The sequence below is a fragment of the Lichenostomus cassidix genome, chromosome 2 (genome assembly GCF_008360975.1).
Source record: "Lichenostomus cassidix isolate B80296 chromosome 2, HeHo_3.0, whole genome shotgun sequence".
Lineage (NCBI taxonomy): Eukaryota > Metazoa > Chordata > Aves > Passeriformes > Meliphagidae > Lichenostomus > Lichenostomus cassidix.
Window position 1 is genome coordinate 140,418,422 of NC_139482.1, and position 25,246 is coordinate 140,443,667.

A 25,246-nucleotide genomic window follows, 5' to 3' on the forward strand; every position below is an offset into this window, starting at 1 on the left:
CACCCCTACTCCCTTTTCTACTATTTCATGGTTTCAGTCCTTCCTTGCCATATTTGTTCTAACTGGTGACAAATGAGACCAAAACAACCCCCAAAACCAGCAGGTCCTTTGGTTTTTTCCTTGTGCCTCCTGTCCCTTTTGACAATACCTTCTGATGCAGACTGAGGCTCATGGGCATTTGTGAATCAAGTCTTGTGCAGCCATGCAAAGAGTAAAGTAGAAAACAGGTCTGGACCATGGCAGAAACAGGTCAGGGGCAAGGAAAGAGTTTTGCTTTGTCCATCACTGCCTCCTCAGCACCCCCAATGTCTCACCAGGGCTCTGTGCAGTAACACAAAATGCTGAACCATACAGCTGACAGTGCTGGCTATCAGCACAAGGAGGATTCTGATCTGCTGTCCCCTTTTCCCACAGTACTTCGTGTTTGATTTTGTTGGACCTCAGGTGTTGCTGTTTGACAAAATTATCAACATCTCTGTAAGTACCTGGGAAAGCTTAACACAGTAAGTAAAGGTCTTGTTTGTGTCACTTCAGCTCTAAATGATTCTTAATGTAGTTAAAAAGAAATAATTTTAAGTACCGAGAGTGCTATAAAGGCAGCATGACATGTAGGAAGGAGAAGGGATAGAGGAGAGGATAAGGAGGCGAGTCAGCTGGCAGAGATTTGAAGGAACATGATCCTAAAAGCAGATTTAGTCTGCATTTTCAGGGATACTCATTGCTGGAATGGCAAACTGCAAGGTAGAATGAGAAAATTCAGCTTAGCTCCCTCTTGTCACCATTGTATCTTCATCCCTCTAATTTTCAAGCTGCCACTTGATTCAAATGACTGAGTTGAAAGATCTGCTTTATGTCAGTTCCTCGGATATAACTGTTTCTAACTAAACTAATACAGACATCCTCAGCAGTGGCTCTTGGCTCTTTGGGAGTGTCCATGGTTGGTTGCTATTAGCATGGGAGTGATCTCCAAGAGTTCAGTGCTGCTTCCACTGCTCACTGCAACTAAAGTCCCAGCAAAACTATCGAGGTACCTTATTGCTCTCTACAAATGCCTGAAACGAAGTCATAGACAGGTTCAGGTTGGTCTCTGCTCCCAAGTAACAAGGGGCAGGACAGGAGGAAATGGTCTCAAGTTGGACCAGGAGAAATTTAGATTGGATATTAGGAAAAATTTCTTCACTGAAAGGGTAGACAGGCATTGGAACAGACTGACCAGAAGAATGGTGGAATCACCATCCCTGGAGGTATTTAAAAGACATGTGGATATAGTAGTTGGGGGCATGGTTTAATGGTGGACTTGGCAGTACTGGGTTAATGGTTGGGCTCCATCTTAAAGATCTTTTCCAACCAAAATGATTCTGTGATTCTGTGACATTTCAGAACAGTCCTGATGGAAGACACACGTGCTCTTGGACTTGGGGCATTAGGTAGTGATGTGCAGTTTGGATGGTCAAGTCTATGGAGCCATGTTAATTATCTTGTCCAAAACTTGTCACCACATTTAGAAAAGCTCCCAAAGAATTAAAGATATCACGAGACTCTGGACAGTGCTGTATTTGTATTATTTAGAAATATCACAAGCTGTGCTCTTCATAAACTCCTTTTTTTGGCCAAAATCCATCCATTTTGTCAGAGATTTCTCTGGCAAAGAAACAGTGTGTTGTTGCTCCTCAAAAAGTTCTTTTTCCCTGAAGTGCTTTGTCTATTTCAATAATGAACACCAGGAAAAGATCTGTGATGGTTGAACTTGACAGAAACAAGCAGTGCTCAGGACACAGAGATATTTACTGTCTACTTCCTTTTCTGAGCTGCTAACAGAGTGACTTTTCCCACCTACAGAATAAAATGTGTTCATTTACACATGGACAGCTGGACAACTAGGTTTTCAATATTGGGAGTAAACTGACAGTCAGAATCCTAAAGTTCCATTCAAATCCAAAGTATCACACACAGAGCTCAAATATATGAAGTTCATAACTACATAAGGTATCTGCAGATCTGATCTCTGTGAGGACAGAATTTACTACAGGCTGACAATGGCTTGGGAATAGATATCACCTCACTGCTATGACATATCACAGTGTGTGACCACCCAGGAATTTCAGACATGGTTCAGCCAAGGCACCAACTCCTGTGGGCTGCTGATGCTGTTGGAGAGTGTATAATTATTTTTCTCTGAGATATGGCCAGTCTTTCCAATTTTCCATTCTTTTGATAAAGATGCCATATATCCAGTGGTGGAGGGGGAAGTGCCAGCTCTCTGAGTGCATTGGGGGTTTGGGAAAATGCATCACCATTACCTACTGTATATCTGCACAGTTTCATCAGGCTCAGCAAACTTATTTTATTTATAGCTGATGAAGGTGCAACACTAAGAAATTAAAGGTGTCCTAGGTAAAAATTACTTTAGGAAAAACACTCAGTAACAACAATGAACTAACCTTGGGCAGTGGTCATGTATGCTCCTGAAAACAGAGATTCATTACCTTGCAACATAGTTTTGGAGAATGCAATCTATCAGGGGAATACAGACAAAGAGAGGAAATATGTGTGCTGGGAATGAAGGAAACCCTGAGGGATGGAAAGTTTCACAGCACTTGCTTAGCATGAATGTCACTTAAGGAGAAATAGAGATTGGCAGCCTTCATTATCAGCAATAATTCATGCACTGAATTTGCTCAATCTGTTACAAGGAGCTTATCTGCATATGGAAGCTGAAGGAAAACAAAAAGATTTAGTGCCCTTGTCCATCAGTTTAGCAGTTGTCTAGCTGCATTCAAACCCTGCATTTGAGGGAAAAGTGAGACTTTCAATTTCCCAGCACCTGGTAATCACTAGTTTTTTTTCTTCATTATTATCTTTCAGTACATTTCAGCAAACTTGTGGTAATACCATAATAAAACTGAGGTGCCCCTTTCATGCTAAACCTGTATCTCCAGTACTGAAATATTCCTCAGGTTAACACTATGCATGTTTCTGATCAATCAGAAAATCTGAAGAAAATCCTTCAGTCATCTGAGTCAAGTGTGAAAAGACACAAACATTTAATTAGATATGTGTGGATGTGATGCTCCCACTCAGAGAAGACAGGACGTGTTTGCTATAAACTTCATGCTCACTTGCTTTGTTACATTAGAGAAATACACACTTGGAAAAAAAAAGATCAGCGATGATGCAGAGCATTTGATAGTAGCAGTGAGTTATTTCCTCAGCTTTTAAAAGCAATGTGTACTGCAGGGAGTGGAAACCTACAATCATTTCAGTGGAAAAGGGGCATTTACATCTCACACAGCAAACCTCAAGGACAGAGAAGTGAGTTTCACACATTTAAGATTTATACTCTAGAAATGCTGCCAGGGAGAGGAAATGAGCAAAGAGCAGTGACACAGCACCACTTTGGACTCACCACATGCTCTCATCTTGTTTCTGAATCTTAAAGAAACTTGCTTTTATTTTTCCCTACAGAAAGGCTACAGCCCTCTTCCCCCTTTAAGCTATCAGAGTTAGATCAGTTGATTTAGGCATTCCCATGTATTTCTTCCGAAGCTGTAATATTGCCTGGCTTCAGGGAGAAACCCAACAGTTTTCAAGGTTCCCAACCCTGTGTGTGCCCCAGTCCAGCCTCAAAGGAGGGAGGGTCGAGTGCTGTGGTGGGACCTGACAGCACCAGGGATTGAGGAGAAGTGCATGAAGCATTGACTTCACACTGGCTTCTCTCCCACATGAAAGTTTGTTTATTTTTAAGCTTTAATAGTAGACTACAATAAAACTGCTCCTTTGTCCACTGTTGATTTTTCAGCTCTAGAAACTGCTTCCATGTTGAAGTGAGGAATACCAAGGACAGCTCTGTTCCCTAGGTCACAGTGACACAGTGGCCACAGGCCCTTTACAGGGAAGGACATTATATTGCAACTAGAAACTTCCTGAATTTTCTGGTGAATCTTGAAGGTGTCAGTGGTCTTTACTTTGAAATGTATGTCTCCTGCTCTTGAAAAGTGTACAAAATAAATTCACATGACAAATCCAGCGCAAAATCACAGGAATCTTCCTATCCAGAAGTATCCTTATCTACATTGTGTAGAGAGAGTATGATGTATTCCAGATTCCTGAAATGCTGTCAGAGGCTTGATTGTTTACTTGTAATATTTAGATTTAGTTTCTGTGGACTTAAATGGGCATAGTTCTCTTTGCAATTTGGGCAAGGTGTTCCAGAAAATTCAGACTCTTTCAGAGGCTCTTCCACAACCAAGCAATAGGTTTCAATCTTTTAAGCTATTCTGAAAACAGGTGAGACACACTTTTTGAGAAATACAGTTCTAGAGCAAGTTTTCCCTTAGAAGATGTTGCTAGCTTCTGCCTTGTCTGTAAAATGAACCACATGCAAGTATTTGAAAACCAGACACAGAAATACATAGGTCTGAGAATCATGGCAATTGAAAATTATTAATTAAATTTGAATTAAATTAAATTAAATTAAATTAGTTAGTTGGCAGGAAGTATACGGAGACAGACTCGCTGGGGCCTGCTTGCCATCTAATTTACATCTATATCACTTCTCCAATTTCATTAATATTGTGGGGGGTAGATTAGAATTGAGTCTCTTGGTTTCTGTGCACATCAAAATGTTGCCAAGAAACACTTAAATTCTTTCTCCTCTGAGTGTACTCAGTTCTTATGGCAATTCAGCTATTGCACAGAAAGTGATAGGATTTCTGCAGCCTAGTGTGAAACCAGTTATGTCCCATGTGTTTATATTCTTTATTATTTATTTAAAACTGCCAGAATAAATAATATAACTGCATCTGCTCTGAAGGAGCATCCATCTAATTTCTGCTCTCTGTAGCCTGGAGACTTGGAATGAACCTGTGTGGTTCCACTCAGATGTAATTAAATTCTTTGCTAAATTGTCACGATGTTGGCTAAAGAACATATTTCAAACACTTGCTGTCCCTGCTCTGGCTATGTGCCCCCACTTTTGGGTAGTGCTGGATGTTGCTGCTTATTACCTCTGAACCAAATGGGATCTCTGAATGCTCTTTCTTATGCTGACTGGGAAGAGAAATGGTGACATTCTTTAATCAGCCTCTTTGTAACAGGTTATGCACAATAAACTGATCGGGAGTGTGCTGATAGGCTCCTTCAAAGTGGATCTGGGGACAGTGTACATTCAGCCAGGTGAGTGGTGCATTTCCTGCCCTTTTTGTCTCTTAAGTGAGATGTGAGGCAGGGAAGGAGAGGAGAGGGAGATGTGCTACTTTCCCACTTAGACGGTTGTAGTTTACATCAACTTAAAGTTTTTGGGAGGGTTGTTTTCCTATTTGGATAGCAGAGTACCAGCCAAACTTTTGGAAAGAAGTTCAACACTGAAAACACCTTGGCAACCTGCCCATTGGTGGGTACCACTTTTCAAGGATGGCTTTCTTTAAGTGGTCAGAGTGGGCAGCTGAATGTTCTGCAAAACCAAACTGCACTCATTTGTTACAGAGTATCCAAAGCTCTGCCACCTGTGTCAGGGTAGAAGGAACAGAGGGAAGGAGGGCAGGATGGAGAGTGGAAGGAATGGTGAGGAGAGCACAAGACAAGAGGAGAAGTAGGCCATATCAGGAAGGAGAAGATAACAAAGATATGACCATGGGTCCACTTGATCTGTCATCTTCAGGGCTGTTCAGTGCTATCTGAAATTTGAAGCTAAGAAAAGATCACCTACCTCTCTTTTGGTGATTTTTTTACAATCATCCACAAAACATGTACCTTTTTCTCTTCCATAATTACTCAAGGACATGGTCAAGGACTTTGTCTTTGGAAAAGAACATATTTAGGCCACTTGCTGTAGATGTCACACAGTTAAAGCAAGAGTGTGGAGTCATTCAGGTCACCCTCTCTGCAGGGTTCCTGTAAGAGTCAGTAGAGGGAAATGGTCTATCTGAAGTGAGCAGTCTATGTCTGTGCTCAGGCTGTTAGTCTCTGAATTCTGTCCCATACCTCCTGCTCACACTTTAACCGGAGGGTGGTATCTGAGGGTTGGTCTTGAGCTCATATCCCTGGTGTACACTGTGGTGTCTCCTTCCCACCCCTTTACCCACCCAAGGTGACACCCAAGGACTTAGCATAGGATCTAAGGATCTTTCTTGATGTGTTGTTGAAGTAGGGTTACACCATGGGCTCTTGTGGGTAAATTGTCTAGTACATTTTCCCCCTTGAAAAATGGAGCTGAACCTGCTTCTGGCTAATTGTTCTTTCTCTGATGGCCATCCACTCTCCTTCCTCCTTTTCTCAGCTGTCTGCCAGTGTTACAGTGGCCACAGCACCCAGCAAGGGTTTTGCAGCCACAGAGTTCTGAGATCTTCAGACAGTTCTCATCAAAGAGGTGGCCTTTCCTCATAAAGCCTCAGCCTTAGTTCAGCTGCTGAAATCTCACCCAGCTGTCCACTGATCTTTAGTCATTGATTTCAGTAAACATTGATAAAAATAAGCTTGTTTCTGACAAGCTTTGGATCAACCCTTTGTTTGCCTTTTTGATTACACAACATTTTGGACTCTCTAGAAGTATCTGGTAAACAAGTACACTTCAGCAAAATCCTCCTGAAAGCACAAACATTGTTTGATGTACCTTTTCTGGGAGTGAAGAGGAAAATATTTGCATTTTTTTATATCATCTATTTGAGTGTTTAAGCTTGTCCTTCTTACAGGTCATCAATTTTGTGACAAGTGGGCACTTCTCACAGACCCTGCTGACATTAGGACAGGAGCCAAGGGGTACCTGAAGTGTGACATCAGTGTGACTGGGAAAGGTGATGCAATACAAGCTACACAGAAAACAGCTGATACTGAGGAACAGATTGAAAAGTACTGCAATCATTTGTTTGGATTTTTTTTTAAACTCTTTTCTTCCTTACTAGGTGCCTCAATAGTCCTCTTCCCTTCTTTTAGTCCTTTCCTTGTTAACTGGGGGTTAATATCAGGATAACATTGTACAACTGGCTGTTCTCATGTGCTCAAAGAGTTTTTACAATCCTCTCATCTAAATTGAAGGGCATTTTAGGGTCGCTCCTCTGCAGCTGATAGAATTGACCAAGTCTTGTTGGCTAAGTTCCAAATTATCCCTGACAGAAGGTTCATTGCTCTGAGCCCAATTAATGATTTCTTAAAGCAGATAAGTAAGAAGAAAAAATATGAGGTAAACCTATTTTCCTTCTCTACTCTTGGATGTGTGTTTATGGATATTTCCATATCTTTAGATGAACTCAAGTGCATTATCATTCTCCTTGTAGAACACAGAAGTTTAAGGTGGTAAATATGCTACCAGTGTACTTTAAATTTTACTGAAGGAAAGTTTCTGGTCAGTGGTGACATCCTGGACCAAGTCTGTGGAAAGTCACCAAGTTGAGGGAGGACTGCAGCACATGGTCTACGGGGAAAGGTGGTGGGTGTTGGTTTTTTGAGCCTAAAGAGGAACACTTAAAGGGGTATCCTACATGAAGAGGGCAAAGACAGGCTGTTTTCAGATGAATGGCTCTCAGTAGAAGGATGAGAGTCTTTGGAGGCAGGTAAGAACAAAGGAATTTCAGAACAGATTTTTTTTACCATGGAGATGCTCAAATGAAACAGGGGCCCAAAGAGAGAGGGAAATCTCTGTTCTTGAAGATATTCAGAATTTACTGAACAAGGTCCTGAGAATGTCATCTGACTTGATCTGATTCTTTATCACATAGACAAGTTTGCTGAGTAATGCAATCATTTTCTAGTGGTAAAAAGATTTTTTTTGTTTGGATGAAAAGGCAAATTCATACACCTTTTTGTGTCTTCTCAGGTGCATGCTAACTCAAGGTCACAGTGCTGTTGGAAAAAATATAATTTCGTTGTCCAAGTTTTCAATTTAAAGAAAACAGCTTCTGTTTTCCTTTCAGGAATCTCTTGATCCCCAAAGGGTTTCCATCTGAAAGACCTTGGGCCAGATTTTACGTGAGAATTTACAAAGCAGAAGGACTTCCGAAGATGAACTCTAGCATCATGGCCAATGTCACCAAAGCATTCATAGGCGACAGTAAGGACCTTGTGGATCCCTATGTGGTGGTCATGTTTGCAGGTCAAATGGTAATTGGGATCCTCTTGATCACAAAAGTAGGCCTTCTTTCCTATTAGCTGTGCTACAGGCAGGTGATTATGCTGATGCTTTTTGACTTATAGTCACATAAATCAGGTAAAACATGTATTTTGGTCATCAGAAAATGTTCAGTTCCTTAATTATGCAGAAATAAAGTCATGGAAACACTTAATGCCAGCAGATCTAATATCAGCCTCACAGCAGTAGGTTAGAGGCAGGCAGCAGGAGGGGAAAGAGAATTCTGTAGCACTGTTACTAAAACATCGAATTACAAGACAGTGATTTACCCAGCATGGTGTTAGGTAAGTGCTATGTTCTGGTCTCCCTAGAGTGAAATAAAAAAGCAGGGCTGAAATCAGTGAGGATGATTCAATCAGGGTTTTAGGGCTGTGTATTGATTTCTGAATTACTCTGCTGAAATTCAGGACCCTCTCAGCTTTCCTGTGGGTAGAGTAAGAATTTTAGCAGACTGGCAGTGTTGCCTGGCTTCATTAGTCCTGGAGCAGTTCACCATCAAACATGGTGTGACAGATTACTGCTTAAAGGGGATTCTGAGTGGTGGAAGAGGAATGTAGAGGAAGTCCAGGGGCCTGGTTCCCTTGGGGTACACCATGAAACACATTGTCAGGGAGCCTGTCTTGATTATTGGTGTCAAAAAACAAAGGTTCAAAATGGAAACCTTTTGAACAGCCAGTAATGTTTTCTGTGTGCAAGGAGGCCTTAGGGACAGCTCCAGTTAGTCCTTCCCAGATGTTTCAGGCATGAGAATGATGCTCTTGGTGCGGATTTCATGTTTTTTCCTGAATCCAAATTGCAAAGTACTACTTCTTAAACTACTGTGGGTTGAAACAGGCAAAAGCATGCAGCACCTTCAGGTTCAATAGAAGGCTGAAGAAGACATAAGAATGGGTCACTGATGTAAGTTTGCACACTGGTGTGCAAAATATGGTTTTATAGGCAGTGTTGGTGAGTTTTCTGACTCAGTTCTCCCCACTTAATGTGAAAGTAGCAGTCATGCCATAGCCAGTGGCTACACAGACTCTGATCCAGTCCTGCCATTTCAAGTTTGGAGGAATAGCTCCAGGACCTACACCTCTAGCACACAGACATATGTCCAGAACATGAACCACAATAAACATATTTTATGCTAGATAAATTGCCTCATTTAAGGTAATCCCATTGGTACACGCAGCCTGGCATCTGTAATGAATTTAGTCTTTTATGAGAAAAACTGTACTGCATCACCACTACTCAGATGTTTCAAGACATTTGAAGATGTACAGAAATGCCAAAGTCTGAGTTTACAGATAAATTCTGTGGGTAAGGGTCCTGAAGAATTAGATTTTATTCCAGGCTCTGCTGTGTGCCAGTTAGAATTCTTTAGCCATAATGTGGTCTTTTGTTAGGTATGGGGGGCAAAATGTACAAGCTAATAGAAAAGCCAAAGTACTTTCAAGATAGGATATTTGTGCTTTAAAAATGGCCAGAGAGATGTTGCTGAGTGCAATTTCTGCTATACTCATTGCTGTTCTCCAGAGTTTGACCCTTCTGGAGTTAAATTTGCTGGACTTTCATTTCAGGGCCGAACAACAGTACAAAAGAACTGTGCAGATCCAGTGTGGCATGAACAGATTATCTTCAAAGAAATGTTCCCTCCACTCTGTCGAAGAGTCAAAATCCAGGTCTGGGATGAAGGCAGCATGAATGATGTGGCCTTAGCCACCCACTTCATTGATTTGAAGAAAATATCAAATGAACAAGATGGTGACAAAGGTAAAGGGGAAAATGTCTGTTCCAGGATATGCCCCTAAAGTAAAATCTACCTGCATGGGATCTTGGCACTGGCTAATCCTATTTTAGGAATGTCCAGAGTTCAAGCGTAGGTTCTGAGATAGATTTTGTTGCTTAATTTCACATTTTATGACATTATGCTCAGTGCATGGAGGGTGTGACATTGTTGTTCTTGTTAAAGGGCTGCTGCATAATCTGCTACCATCTTTGTGACTGTGGCAATAGTCTACTCTAATCCATTGGGGACTGAAGCAAAGTGTTTAGGTTAGGCTCATGCAGGTGCTATCACAGCCCAGGAAGGCACCATGGACTAATGTGTTATCCTCTGTGTGAGGAGAGGCTCACTATCTGGTGTCTTTTCACTGATATTTGAATCTACATGCATAGCCTTGTTTATGCTGTGTGACCTACCAGTGAAATGTGGTCAGTTATCACAGCTCAGCAAAGGCACAGTAACTCCTTAAACCTGCCAATTCAAATGTGTATCTGAGTCCCTAATCAGAAAATAAAAGAAAAATTTGTGTAAACTGAGTGACACAGACTTGGAAACTGTTTGAACTAAAGGAAAAAGCCTCCATCCTCTCCCATCATGTCCCAGCCCTTGGCCTGCAGCAGCAAGCTCTTTTTTCAAGAGATGCAATAGGCCTCCTGCCCCAGCACATGTGGTACCATCACCTTCTGAGAAAGTGCTCCAAACCAGCCCAGCTGGTTGGGTATTGGCAGAGGTTCCTTGGTGTCCAAGAATTTCCCTGCAAAGCAGTGTTCTGTGGGAAGTGATCCCCAACTGCACAGAAATGGGTCTAGGCTTGGCTTTTGGGGTGTTAGAGGCAAGATTTCTTGGAGCAGACAGTGAGGAGAGCACCCTAACACCTAACTGAAAAGCCACAAAAGGTACTTTATCTCCAGGGTTTTTGCCTACCTTTGGGCCTGCCTGGATCAATCTCTATGGCTCACCCAGGAACCACAGCCTCATTGATGACCATCAGGAGCTTAATGAAGGTTTTGGAGAAGGGGTCTCCTTCAGGGGACGTCTCTTCATTGAGATTGCTGTGGAGATACTTTCAGGAGGAGCCCGTGAGTCAAAGTTTTCCAGCATTATCAAGGATATCAAATTGTCATCTAAAGACTTCAAGGCACTCAAAGGAAAAGACAAAACTGAGAAAGCAGGAGAGGACCGGAAGTCAGCTTCTCCTTCAGACAAGATGAACTCAACTGAAGTGGAAGTGGAGCCATTTGATGTACCTTTAGAGGTCAGTATGATGTTAAGAGGTTGGTTGTCATATGTCTCTCAACCTACAAGGATGGTACTGGTGTGTGTATTTGGGGTCAGACCATATAACACTGGTTATTCTGTGCTCACTACAGCTTCTCCATGCTTCCACAGTCTTGGGACCTTCCCATAATAATACAGCACAAATGGAGCCTTAATGTGTACCTGTAACTCAAAAAACTCTCAAGTAGGATGTGGTCTCCATAAAACTTAGTCTCATGTTCTACTGTCCTTTCTGCACTAGCTGTATCCACATGTTCCTACTAGAAACATGTCTGATGTAATATCATCTAATTGACAGAGAGCCATTGTGGGCAGCTGGGAATTATAAAGCCTGATTTCCTGCATTTATTGAAGAAAATGCTTAGTTGTCAATTGAAGTCAACAGAGAATCATTGGCATAGAATTTGTGCAAATGCAGAGATAGATACAGTCTAGCCTGATTTAGTCTCCTCTTTTAATTCTGCACTGCCAATGTGGTGTTAGTGTTTGGTTGATAATCTGTTTAGAAGAAGAGATGAAAATTATGTACTCAGTTTCAACCAGTGTTAACTGATGTTGTTTGCCTAATTCCACCTGTTGTGTAGGATTACATCATGGGAAGATCTGCCCTGTGGTGCTTTGAGAAGGTTAGGCAGTTGTGGCAGGTTGCGTGGGCTTGGGAGCTGAGCCAATGTTTGAGCTTTGATTCTCTGCTCTGTCATGTTATTGTCTGGGAGCTGCAGAAATTGCTGCAGCTTATTTTTTAACCCAACAAATGGGAAAAAATATTCTCATAACCAATTTTCCTGCAACTTCAGTACATCTACTACCACTGCCTGAAAGGAGATTGTGGTGAGGTGGGGGCTGGCCGCTTCTCCTAGTCAGCTAGCAATAGGACAAGATGAAATGGCCATATGTTGTGCCAGGGGATGTTCAGGTTGGATATTAGGAAAAATGTCTTCACTGAGGGAGTGGTTAAGCATTGGGTTCAGGTTCCCCAGGGAAGTGGTGGAGTCACCATCACTGGAAGAGTCAAGAAATGAGTAGATATGGTGTTTTGTGATATGGTTTAGTGGACATGTTCAGTCAAATTTGGACTTGATGATCTTGGAGATCTTTTCCAGCCTTCATAATTCTGTGACTCTATGTCATTGATCAAAACTTTGGCTTTTGTAGTGGCAGTCCCAGCCCACTGCTCAAGATATTTGTGACCTTTATTAGAGCTGATTCTTGGTCTTTCAACTCCATCTTTACAAGCAGATAGGAGAGGAGCAGTTGTTCTTCATCTTGAGGCATAGCCTTGGCATTTCTGTCATGAGGGCTGTCTGAAGCTGGTCAAGGAGTGTGTTAACAGAGAACTGGCATGGAGTTCTCTGCTATAGAGTCTCCTCTGCTAATAGAGCTTCCAAAGACATTTATTTCCATATAAATTTTCCTTTATATGCAAGAAATCCATTATTATGAGTAGCTCAGACACTATGGTCTTAGGTCCTGGCTAGATACCCCAGGTAGAGAAACAAACTCGGCTGTAATACCAGCAAACATTAATAGCAATAATAAGGATTTATTTCTGGCTGCTGTGTCTCAGTTTCAAATAGAGAATGACTAAAAGGCAACAACATAATGCAGTGATGCTTGATTTTTTTTGGTTTTGACATCAGCAATATTTCATGCTACAGTAGACAGTAATTGTATTGCAACTCTCTGAAAGGAAAAGCAGGAGCTGTAGACATTACCAATAATGCGAAAAATGTCTCACAGAGGCTCCGAGACAACAGAGGCAAATTATCCATCCCCACAGCACAACTTTATTGACCTATTCCAACAGCAAGAAAATATTAAAATTTGTTCTCTTTATAATGGCAGATAGATGTGTGTCTGAGCCTCAGCTTTATTAGACACCCTGTGCTCTGCGTTTCACACTGGAAAAGTATAAAAAGCTAAAGTTACTCTGGAGTTGCAATCTGTTTGTGCTGTTGACTTTGTTATATGATGCTGCTAATCCTTCCACTGAAGACCTACACTCTTTTGCTGTGTATAGCAGAGGTTTTTCAAAATGAAGAGATAATGGGCTGTCTCAAAAACTGTTTCTGCTTTGCAGAAGTCAGGAAAACAAATATTCATGTAGAGCTGATATTTTATTTATTGCCTCACTCACATTGCAGAAGAAGCTAGTACTGATCTTGCCTAATGGGCCTCACTTTGCAGGTGTTGAGAAATGAGAAGGGATGGGAAGATCATGACAGTTGGGGTGTAAATTTGGGGAGAACTCAAACCATGAACTATATCTCCTTTTAGCTTAGCCTTGGCTTGCGGCTAATAGCTTGTTTTGTTAATGATCCAAGAGCATCAGCAGTGTTAGCTGGCCCTCCTTGAGTGAGACATGCCAGGGACAAGCAGATCCTGGGTCTCCAGGAGATCCTGGGTCTCCTGGGTCTCTGGGTGTAAACAGAGCCTAGCAGAGCCTTAAAACTCCACAAAAGGCCATTACACTTTTCAGAGTGTGTTGCTGTGTTGAGACCCTTTGGTTCCCATGCTTCCAAATTCTGTCAAAAGCTGAAAACAAGCTTACTGGGTTACTCGTTTCTGGGATGTGATGCCAGGGAAGGCAAAGAGGGGAGAACTGCCCCTCCCCACACTGAGATCCCACCTTTGGGCCTGTGGCTTAAAACACAGCAGTATAAAAACCTTGTGATGGACCACTTTGTTTCTGTGGGCTTTTGCATGTTTGCCATGTGGACACCAGAAGCCTTTGTGTCACTGAGAGCTGAATGTCAAAGTCTTAACTTTGAGCAAGGTCAGAGTCTTGATAGCACAAGCATGTGGGTGGGTTAAAGTCATCCTGGGGACAGCAGAACTGGGTGAGCACTCCCCTGCCTGGATGCTTTATGATGACAGCATTTACTATTGCAGTGCAAAGGGAGACTACTGCCACACTCACGGGTAAATGACTGATATCGGGATGGGGACATTTTGTTGATGTACTAAAGTGCCCTTAGACTGCCCTTGAACTGCCATAGATATAAAGTCTGAATGATGGTGTAAGAGTATGTGAAGATGCTGGAATCATGTAAGTAGGGACTACTGGTGAGGCAGAGTATAAAGTAAGGAGTAATGACTTTTATGTAACCAGTTATGATATAACTGGACAAAATACTGACAAAACCCAAGTCTCACAAGCATATAAATTTCTCAGAGAAGAGCTATTATTAATTCTTCCAAAAAAATGTGCCTCACTGACCACCTCAGACTACTTCCAACAAAATGTGCTTCACTGACCACCTCAGACTTACTGATCTATGAGAGTGATATAACTTCTAGAGACTTACAAAGACTGCTTTGTGCTGTAAAAAATAGTAGAAGGTAAAATAAATGCCAACATTTTCCTTCTTCTTCTCCAATAGATCTATGAAGAGAAATTTGAGGAATTCCTTCTCTTTGGGACATTTTTTGAAGCGACAATGATTGATAGGAAATTTGGGGACAAGCCAATAACGTTTGAGGTTTCTGTTGGTAAGTGTCATAACTCTTATCCAAAGCAGAGAGGGAGCCTCAGGAGCGAGGGGATGAAAGGTGTTACTGACTGGTGTGTGTCTCAGGGCTCAGGAATCAGCTTCAGAGTAGAGCTTACATTTCACTTAAACCCTGCTTATCGTTTTTCTGGATAACAGTCAAGCTGGGCATACTGATACCTAGCTGTCTTACTCCCAAAATGTCCTCTATTAATACAAATCCTCTCACCCACTATATACAGCAAATTGGCCAGTATTTAGCCTCCTAATCATTTGGGAGACTAAACTCAGATCATTTACTTCAGGCAGAGCTCATTCTGTGGTGTCCATTGCAGTTAGTCCCCAGCTGTGAGAGAGCCCTTTGTGGGGAGCATCCACATCCATTTTCTTGGCCAATCCCAATGAGCTATGTGTGAGTCTGTGAGTGTGGCAGGGGGTGATGTACAGCCAAGACTTAAATTGCATGCACCAGCTTGTCCTAACATCCTCCTGGTGAGTCATCTCCTCGTCCAGTGGAAAGCAGGACCATACTCCATGAGCTCCTCATCATGGAGCTAAATTGTTCCTAGAAGAAGACAAAAGAGAAAATGAAGACATTTTCATGAACATTGAGTGCATATTTCCAAGGCAGAAGAATTTTCTCTTAAGAGAGAAGCTTGAATTGCTCTCATTTCCCTTGCAGGGGCTTGATTATCTTTGTATCAGACCACCAAGAGTCCAGGTACACAGTACCAGGCACTTCCAGTCTTTGTGCTCGTGTCCATGATTGGGCTCAGATGTGAGGCTATGTGTGCAAGGACAGATGCTGTGACAAGCAGGGAAATCAATGAGTGATACTGATTCCTGCTGAAACTTAGCAGGAAGCAGAGCTGAGAATTACAAGAAACTCATTTAAATAGTTCAGCAAGAAAATACAGTGATTTTTATCAGAATTAATACTACAGATGAATCTGGTTCTTAATTCTGGATCTGAACATATATTAGCTACCTGTGTAGTTGAAATTTGGACCCAAATTTGGAAAGTGGTCATTATTTACATGAAAGGCTGAAACAAAACTCCAGATCAGCATGTCATATGAGGTGATTCACCACATTCTTCTCCTGCAGGGAATGTTTTCTTCCTGTCTCTTTTAAAATCTGTAATTATCAGTTTGATGGATGTACCTCTTTCTCAGTGCTGATAATTGCCCTTTAAGGCAAAATCCTATAAGGGAAGATGATTGTATCATTAGCAGAGTTGTCTGGCATTAGGCTTGAAGGTGGGGCTTCAAAGTGTTGTTATTACTAAATCTGCAACTCTACTGTGCAAAATTTATTTGTGTAGAAATGCTTTTATCACTTCTAAGATCAGATTTTGAAATTATCATCCTTATGTTGTGAAGAAGACATACCATTTCTGTGTGAATCAATCCCATATCAGGGCTCCTGAGTATAGAAATATCAACAGCAGTATTGTTTTGGTTTCTGAATTTCTTCAACAAAAGCTGAAGGTCCTGGGGGCAGCAACCCGTCAATGACTTAGTGATGTGAAATGCTAGGTATATGTCACATGGGACAGGTAAGGAAGCACTGTCCTGGAACCTGCCATTCCAGGGACAAACAACCTCTCACAACCTTTATAAATTGTGGTGTGGTTAAAACAGCTAAGTGAACAGGGGAGGACAAAGATTTTCCACTGGTATGACTGGTCATTTTCTTTTTTAAAACCTCATTCTTGTTTACCATCTCCAAGTTAGTCATCTCTTGTAACCATGGGTCTCTAGGCAACTTTGGAAGTACCACTGATGGGCTGTCAGCAGCAGCTGGAGGGAAAAAGAAGACACATAATGGAGAAGCAGAAGAAAGCCTTCTGCATGGGGGGGAGGATGACATTTCTCATGACCTTGGAGTACCCCTGATATCTACCACACCCCCTGAGAAGCCACTGATCACAGGTGGGAACAGGTGAGGATCTGTGTTTCAAAACCTCATCATGTAGGACTCTGGTTCCTATTTTATAATCCTGTAGGACTCACTGATGAACTCTGGCAGCATTAAACAGTTTGTGTGAATTGGAGGCTTTCAAGTCCTCAATTACATCTTGCACAACAGTAAATTTTCTAGTCTTCACTGAAGTGAACAGGCTCTGAGCCATTTTATACTCATCTGACTTTGGCCTCATGGGCTCTCGAACCCTTTCTAAAAGAGCTGTATTACACCAATTGAACACTGGAAAGCTACAGGAAAATGCAACCTTTTCAGTGCCATCCCTGGTTTAAGGTCCCACACTGTGATCACAAGTAACATCCAGCCAGTGACCAGTTCCAGACCTACAATATCACATGTAAAATACTGAAATCTGGTCAAGGCAAAGCCAACTTCCCAGAACACTTTCTAGAGCTAATATTTACAGATACAGACTTAAATAGCAAGTAGTAACAGAAGTAGGAGCAGAAGTAGGAGGAAATAGTCCTTGAGAAAAGGAATGGAGCAATGGATGAAAACATGCAGAACAGTTGGCCTTGTTTATAAACAGAAGTGTAAAGGTTTAATTCATTTGAAAGATGCTAATAAAAAGAAATACTTTCTTTGTTGCTTTGATAGGTAGAACAATCCCTGTTATTGGTGACTGCCAAGGCTAGATGGTACCTCTTTCTTTAGAAGGCCAAACAGTCTACAGGTGTAAGGACCAGGTGGAAAATATCAGTCTGGATCTGTTTGGTTTCTGCATGTCTTTAAATGTAAAAAGCACTATCATTCTTTTCTGCAATCAATGGCTTAGCTGGATTACACAAGAGCTAGTGAAAGAAAACAAGATTGGAAATACCACAGTAAAGAATTTTGTTTCTGCAGAAAGTAAATAAAGAGAGGAGAAAACTCAGTGCTTGATAGAAAGATAGTTGCCTTTCCTCCTTAACAGATTTGGGTACATGCAGAGGGTTATTATCCTTCCTGAGAGAGTCTGGGGTTTTTTAGTTTTTCCCTTAACAAGAATTTAGATTTAAAGAACTGTTGTAAAAGAATGAATCACTCTTCAAATCTGCTATTTGAGTCTTGTCTCACTCCACTATTAATAAAGTTTTCTCTCATTAAAAATCCCTCTCCCTCAAATTTATGTAGAATGCAGCATCTTTTATTCCCTGCTGTGCTATCTAAAACAGTTTGGTCAGCCACAGATAGCAATTAATGAGTTTTTCACTGTCTTCTCATAACGGCATCTTGCTGGTCTCACCACAGGATATTTTTAGTTTTAATCAGTATTTAATGGGATATCCAGTAGTTTAGATAAACTGCATTTTAGGTTCATAAATGAACAACAGAAAATAAGAAGAGTGTATTTTGGAGATTAAAACCACTAATTAAATAAAGGAACAAGCAGAGCAATAAGATTTCTAAAGCAGACACCATGAAACTGCCAGGAGTTTTCCACATTTATGTCAAAACTTATACTAAGGATAAGCTAACACTGAAAAAGTGATTCCTCAGAATTGTGGTAGTGGAATATCAGACATGAATTTTCAGTTTTCCATTTGAATTTTTTCATGGCTTATACTCTTCTTCATGGCTTTATACTTAGCAAATCCAATGAAAAGGCTCATAAGCTCTATGAATTTCAGGTTAAGATGTTCAGGCCCTGAGAGGTAGTTGAATTGATTTTCTCTCTTATGAAAGCACCAAAATTAATGACACTCAAGGCCTGCGTAGCACTGCTGTGCACCATATTCAATGGGTAATGCTCACCTTGTTATAGGTTATTTAGGACAGAGTAAAGCAAAAATGCTCTTTCTCTTTTGGTATCACACAGGGCAGTAAAATGAAGTTGTAGAGAAGACATTAATATTTTTAAACAGAAAAAAATTACACATAAACCTCGTAGGGATGTGTGGAAGTTAGGAGTCATTGATATGGTGCTCAAGAGCAACAAGTGATTTGTTTCCATGGTCTTGGTGTGGTGATCAAACACATGTGGCCAGTTCAATCTGAAATCACTGAGACTATCTGAGGCTGTTACAGCCACAGCCAGGAGAACACAAAATGGTTTATAGATCTTCATATGCATTAAAAAGGTCTCCACTGTCCCATCATTAGTATGGAAAATGAGGAGACGTCTATTGTTAAATCCAGTGTGGCTGAGCAATTAAGGTTCATAAGGCTGTAGTATTTCCATAAAGGAGAACAATGGACTTGACACAATGCCTACTACAGCTCCAATCAAAACATCAGGCTTTGTGTCAGCTCTGCAGGGACTCTGGTTATGCTGGCATCCTGCTCATTTTTTTCAATGCAAGACACTCAAGCAGCTAAACACACAAAGGAAGCAGAGTTACAAAAAGAGCCAATATAACAATTTGGACCTAAGATCAAAAGTGAGGAAAAATAGACCAGGGGATTCATTTTATCACTGAGTTATTATGAGTCTGGTATCACTTTTACTAAGCAGGGTCTTGGAGATCAGCTTTGACAGGGAATGTCAGTCTCCACAAACTCTGAAAAAGGGTATCTTGTGAAAGTAATGGGATGTGGAGACTGCCATGCATCTCCCATTGTACAGTGTGTGGAACCATTGCTTTTGAAGAGGTGATTGGATACTAATCTTTACTCCTTTCCCCTTGTGGCTTCCCACCCTTAATAGTACTTCAGAGGTTCTCTGCATGCCTCTTTGCATGGCTTTTCTTCCACCCTGGAAAGCATTGAAATTACATCCATTGACTTCAAGCTCTTTCTCTTCAGGGATCTCACAGGTAGCATGAGTGATGTTTGTGTTTGCTCCTCCCAGGATTTACTGTTTAGCACACATTAACAGAACCTGTTGTGTCTACAGTTTCTGTGCTGTGAGAGCACCAAACAATTTCTCTTTGCTCTGCTTGCCCTTGAACTGCCCTGTCACCTTCATGATCTACTCCCTACTTGGTTTTCACAGGAACTACCAGTACCTGCCATATGATGAGAGGAAGCCCTGTATTTGTGTTAAGAGCTACTGGGGCAACCAGACCTTCCGGCTGTACTCTTCCAACACTCTTGAGAAAATGGCAGATCACCTGGTAAGTGGCAACCATCCTCCAGGCTCATGTACTCAGCAAAGTATAGCAGTGAGGGGTCACACTTCCCAAATCACACCTTCAAAATTTCCCCCAGCTGTATTCCTTGCTGTTCCTTTGGTGAGAAAGTACCTGATACTAACTCCTTCCTTTTTGTTTCCCCCCCAAATTCCTTTGAACCATTAGAGATGCCCAAGTATTCCTGACCACAACTATTTTTTTTGGCTGTAGGTCTGTCTTCTTTCCTCAGCCAAGTTTCATTGTTTGTAAAAGCATTCAGACAATTAAAATATGGGATACAGAGTAACACTGTCTCCAATGGCTCTTCCTGTAATATCTTCTTGCCATATATTTATGCTGGGCACCTCTTAAAGGACAATATTTGCTCCTAATTTTCCAAAAAACATTGAGAGAGACAGAATGGCATTTTATCTCAAGGGCAGTCACTGTGAAGCCTTTGTTATTGTGTTCCTATAATGATGCTTTTTCCTACTCTTGTTTCAAGTTGAGTATCAACAGTTTCAAGAAAGTAGGTTTTGTTGTTGTTAGGCTTTTTTTAAAGTCACTTCTGATGTTGAGTATTTTAATGTGGGGCTCTCAGATTAAGGGCCCAATTCATCCCTCATTTATCCTTATATGTGTCATAAGCAACAACACTGAAGTCATACTTATGCAAGGTTGTATCACAAGAAGACAGTGATTTATAAGCCACCATTTTGAACCCAGCTCTTTGAAAATTAAACATCTGAATATACATATGTGGAGAGATATGGTTGTCAGTGCACCTGAACACCCACAGACCTTGCTGGAAAGCCAGCTATTTATTTAATTTGTACGAACAGACTCCATTTCTCACAGATAACAGTAAATTTTGTGACAGACCTTGCATATGTATTCAGGTGAGCACTGAAGTTTAAGATGTTAACTCCAGCAACTTGACGAAGTTAAGCAGCAGTGTTAGAAACAGAATCAAGAACTAGCTTTTTTTCTCCTACCTAGAGGATAATGTTTCCCACTGATTGATCTTCCTCAAAGAAGTAAGAACACAAAGTTGCTCCAAGCAGTAATAGCTTGGACTAGTAATTGGAAAGACTGGGAAAAGGTCAGAATATATCATGCTGCTGGAATCTTCTCTGTGCACTTCAAGTGTAGTGATATATCAAAGGTTCTTTATGTCAGACCACAAAATCGCCTCCCTCATTCTTGCTAGTCATAAATGGTGCTGTAACACTGACAGAATGACTAAGGGCCCTTCTGTGCATAACAGCTTTCTCATGTGTTTTCCATAGGAAGAATCATTAGAGCAAGTAAAGGACTTGATCAAGGTTTCAGAGACTGCAGCTGAGGAGAAAATGAAGAAGACCCTAAATGGTTTTATCAATCAAAGCAGGTAATAACATTTACTAGATGCATACAGAAAATCAAATTTAATGTTGTCTACAAATTCAAGGCTAGACAAGGAAACTGATGATAATTTTAAAAAGGTACAGTAAACTTACTGAGATATATTTTATTTATTCTGCTGTAAAAGCAAAATGAAATTGCAGTTTCTCTTTAGACAGAGAAAATATTTTATTGTTATTTTCAATATTCAGTATTGACAATAGACAGCTGCCAATAATTGTCATACTATTTTGCCTTTCTGGACTCTAAGAATATGATGTATATGTGGTAAGTAGTATTTAACAAAGATACAATACAGACTGATAGATACACTGTAAAAAAAAAAAAGAAAGGATGCCACATATTGGTACAGATAACCCAGTGGGCTCTGTATCAAATGACATGTTTGGGCTCAAAAAAGATATAACCCCTTATTTCTAGGTATTACTAAGCCATTTCTATGAAGTGTGGTTCAGAGGTTTTGGACTCCATTCTTTGAATCTTGTAGGTGCATAATATTTTAGAGATTTTTCAGCATCTTTGTCATCTGAATCATGCACTGCAGCAGACACAGAATGTTCCAATGTATTTTAGCACATTATTATTCTCACATTAAAAAAATAACACATTTAAATCCTGTTATTCACGTGTCCTAGGGCGTTCATGGTCATTGCTGAAAAGAAGCCCAAAGGGTTGAACATCACTGCTTTGGACAAAAAGAGGCTCATGCTCTTCAAGCAAGAGCTGGTATGTGTGTTCTTTTCCTATATGCATTGATGCAATGATGATTACTGAAAACACACTGGTTGTAGACATTTTATTTACTATTTGATTGCATTATATAAGAATGCTTTGTAATTCATATGAATATAGTATCCCTGAGCATTTTTTTAAATTAACCCCACTGTGCTTAATAAAGAGTTGTCAGGTACACTAAAATAAATCAAAAAAAGTTGGTTTTAAATATGAGTAAGACATTATAATAATGAGATTATTTTTCTCCTCCATGAATCTTAAAATGGAATGATGCTGCGTTCAGTGGAAGACCACCAAATTAACACTGCTGTTAGGTGTTTAATTACTGTAGTGGTGCTGAACTTCAACACTTTACTAGTCTGACATTTGATATTCCTGGAATCTTAGTAATCTCCTTCAGCATGCCACTGAGAAGAAACCAAACTGAGTAGAGGTCATCTAAATGCTTACTAGGTTCATCTACTCTTTGTAGCAGAAAAGGTTGTGCCTTCTGTCAGGATCAGGGCCTGGTAATTCCATGATCAATCACATGTTTCTTGGGAATTCCATGCATGCAGTATACACACAAAAACAAAATGGGAGACATTCACTTTTTATGTTATCCAGCTCCAAAGAGCTGATCAGCTTCTGCAGTGACAAAGAGACATTGAACGATGTGTCTCCATCTTGTCATTTCAACTTGAATCTAAGACTGTTTCTCTTCCAATTTAAACTACTTGATAACAGATGAAAAGTATATATTGTCTTTCTTGACTGCAGGAAGCAATGTCCAGTGATGCCAAGGGAATTGTTCAGCAGCAGAAAAAGAAGATGCCACTGGATGAAATGATTCGTGAGACTCAGAGCTTTATCGATAAAATTCGATTCTTGGTTGATGAGGTAACCCACAGAGAATTCAGAAAAATTTCAAATCCAGGACTTGGCTTTAATTTTCATAATCCCATGCAAATAATAAATCCTGACTTGGTTATCCAAAGAGCTCTGCTTTGGATATCTGGACCCAATCCTGTTTTGCATTAATTGGAGCTGTTAACAAACCAGGGTAGGAAATGCTGGTCTGAGTGGTATGGAGAGGATGCACCACAGATATATATATATAGATAGATAGATAGATATATAAAAATATAATTTTTTTTTTAATAAGGTCACCCTGTATCTGGTGGCTTGGAGAAGCCAGCTTTCTGATCTGTTCAGAACCTGTATATCGACATAGTGATTTGGACTGATATGAGCTCAGGGGTCTTTATATTATTTAGCCTGAGAAGAACAGAAGAATTGATATATGTAGTCAGACCAAAATCCAGCCACTGGAGAGCTGTCCCTCTGAGAGCTGCCTGTGCTAGCAAACCAAACAGGGCCTGGCTATTCCCTGGCTCAGAGAGGAAGTGGCACAGTGGCATGGTTTGCATCCTACACACAAATTCTCTTCCTTCCTAAAACAGAGTGACCCTGCTTACAGTTCCTACAGGAAATAGCCCCTTGGCTGGTCTTTGTTTCAAACCACACTGAGGCTTTGCTTGGGGAAACATCATCTGGAACAGGGCAAGGTGATCTCACTGAGCATCCTCAGAAGCAGAAAACATGATCATATACCAGTGCTTGAATTTGGTCCTGGTTCTTTTTGGTTTGCTGGTAGAGATGATGTTGATGGTATTTTCATTGTAGTGACTTATGTCATCTGTGGTTATTTCCTGGCACAGTCATACCAAGATCCTTAATTTTAGTTTCTCCTGAAACAGTTTATGAAGTTGCTGCTCCTCAATCACTCTACAAAGCTCTTTACCTTCAGCTGTAATTAGAAAAGGAGGTGTGGACTGCAAAGCATGAAGTAACAGCCTCTTTTAGTTCAGGTGCACATCTGCTACTCCATAAGAGCCATCAGGGAATCAGCTCTTAGTAAAAGTGTTTCAACAAAAAAATAATGGTGGTGGCTCATAGAAAGAATTTTGTTTTAGTTCAATATTACTCATTTGACAGCCACAGAATACGGTGCCTGATGTGTTCATCTGGATGATCAGCAACAACAGGAGAGTTGCATATGCAAGAGTCCCAGCAAAAAACATACTCTACTCTCCAGCAAAAGAGCAGAGAGGCAAGGACTGTGGGAAGATTAAAACCCATTTCCTGAAAGTAAGTCTGTGGCACTCTGCAAACACAGGTAATGCCTCAGGAGCATTTGGTACTCAAATTTCTTCCAGTGATTGTATTTTGCAGATTCATCTTTTTAATGTAAAAATATGTACACATTTGTATCTGTCATTTATTAATATTTGCTTCTTACACTTATGCTTGTCATTCTTTAAGTACTCTATCACTGCCAGGCTTTTGATGTATGAAGAATTAATTCCCTCACTTCTTATGGCAAGTATAGAACATTGTTTTATCAATGGCTGTATAAATAAACATAAAGAAAAGGTACAGCCTCTTTGCTGGCAAAAGCATCAGAATGTAGCACATGAAAGTCTGGGAGGAGACTGATGAGAGATCAGCACTCAGCAACTCAGCAAGCAAACCTAGGTATTCAGGGGTAACACAGGAATTCTTTATACTTCCTGTTTAAAACATGGCTAAGTTTGTGCGATATATATCCAAAATACTGTTATGGGATTATTCATGTTGAAGGAAAGCCTTACTGCATATACTCCTACAAAGGCAGTGTCACCTACAGTGGAATATTGTGCCATGAGATTGTTACTATTGCCATCGGGAAAAACCCAAACACTCCAGAAAACAGTAACTTCATATAATGAGTTTTTAGTGTTTTTTTACCTTGAACTGTTTGGAGCACTGCCATAAAGCACAGCTAAAGAGTGGATAAAGACATCTAAGCTCCTGAGATAGTTGCCATAGATACTTGTTAAGCAAAGTACTATTTGCCTGCATGAAATAAAATATTCCACAATTAAATATCCAACTCCTTCAGTATCAAGAATTACCTTAGGAACTCTGAATTTAGCAGGTCTCGATGAAGTGGGAAGGAAGAGAAAGGAAAGAATAGGTCAAGACTAATAACATTTTATAGTGGAAATGTTTTCTGACCTGCATAATGGAGTAATATTTTTAGTAATATATGGGACTAACTACTGGAAAACAGCAAAATGGCATGAAATGGAAAGTGGGCTGAAGTCTGGGCAAAGTAAGGTACAAGATTGCACATATATGTGTGCAGCTGTAAGGTAGCCTACACAAACTTCTGCATAGCAGGCAGTATGCAGTTTATATAGACTGTCAGTTGAGCAAACTACTAATTCCTTCCCTAAGAATCACAGAAGTTTCTAGTGGTAAATGACTTTCAGGGCCACTTACTGTGGAGAAATTCCATTTATCAGTATTTCAGCTCGGAGAATGCATCTTTATTTTACTTTGGCTTGGTAGGACTCAGCATCCAGCCATCTCTCTTGAGCATGTTGGTGATGTTGGATTTTTTCTT

The 25,246-nt window shown here is 40.6% G+C and overlaps 1 protein-coding gene across 1 annotated transcript in view; it reads left to right on the forward strand.

The window, feature by feature from the left end:
• Positions 1–202: 202 nt before the first annotated feature.
• Positions 203–25,246, forward strand: part of FER1L6 (fer-1 like family member 6) — a 57,844-nt gene continuing 32,800 nt past the window's right edge. Inside the window, exons 1-14 of the mRNA XM_085049853.1 lie at positions 203–211; positions 355–477; positions 5,097–5,175; positions 6,690–6,846; positions 7,908–8,094; positions 9,685–9,877; positions 10,802–11,145; positions 14,552–14,660; positions 16,423–16,603; positions 19,560–19,680; positions 20,967–21,067; positions 21,717–21,807; positions 22,576–22,695; positions 23,794–23,946. Coding sequence (XP_084905979.1) covers positions 203–211; positions 355–477; positions 5,097–5,175; positions 6,690–6,846; positions 7,908–8,094; positions 9,685–9,877; positions 10,802–11,145; positions 14,552–14,660; positions 16,423–16,603; positions 19,560–19,680; positions 20,967–21,067; positions 21,717–21,807; positions 22,576–22,695; positions 23,794–23,946 — 1,968 coding nt within the window. The remainder of the gene's footprint in view (positions 212–354; positions 478–5,096; positions 5,176–6,689; positions 6,847–7,907; positions 8,095–9,684; positions 9,878–10,801; positions 11,146–14,551; positions 14,661–16,422; positions 16,604–19,559; positions 19,681–20,966; positions 21,068–21,716; positions 21,808–22,575; positions 22,696–23,793; positions 23,947–25,246) is intronic.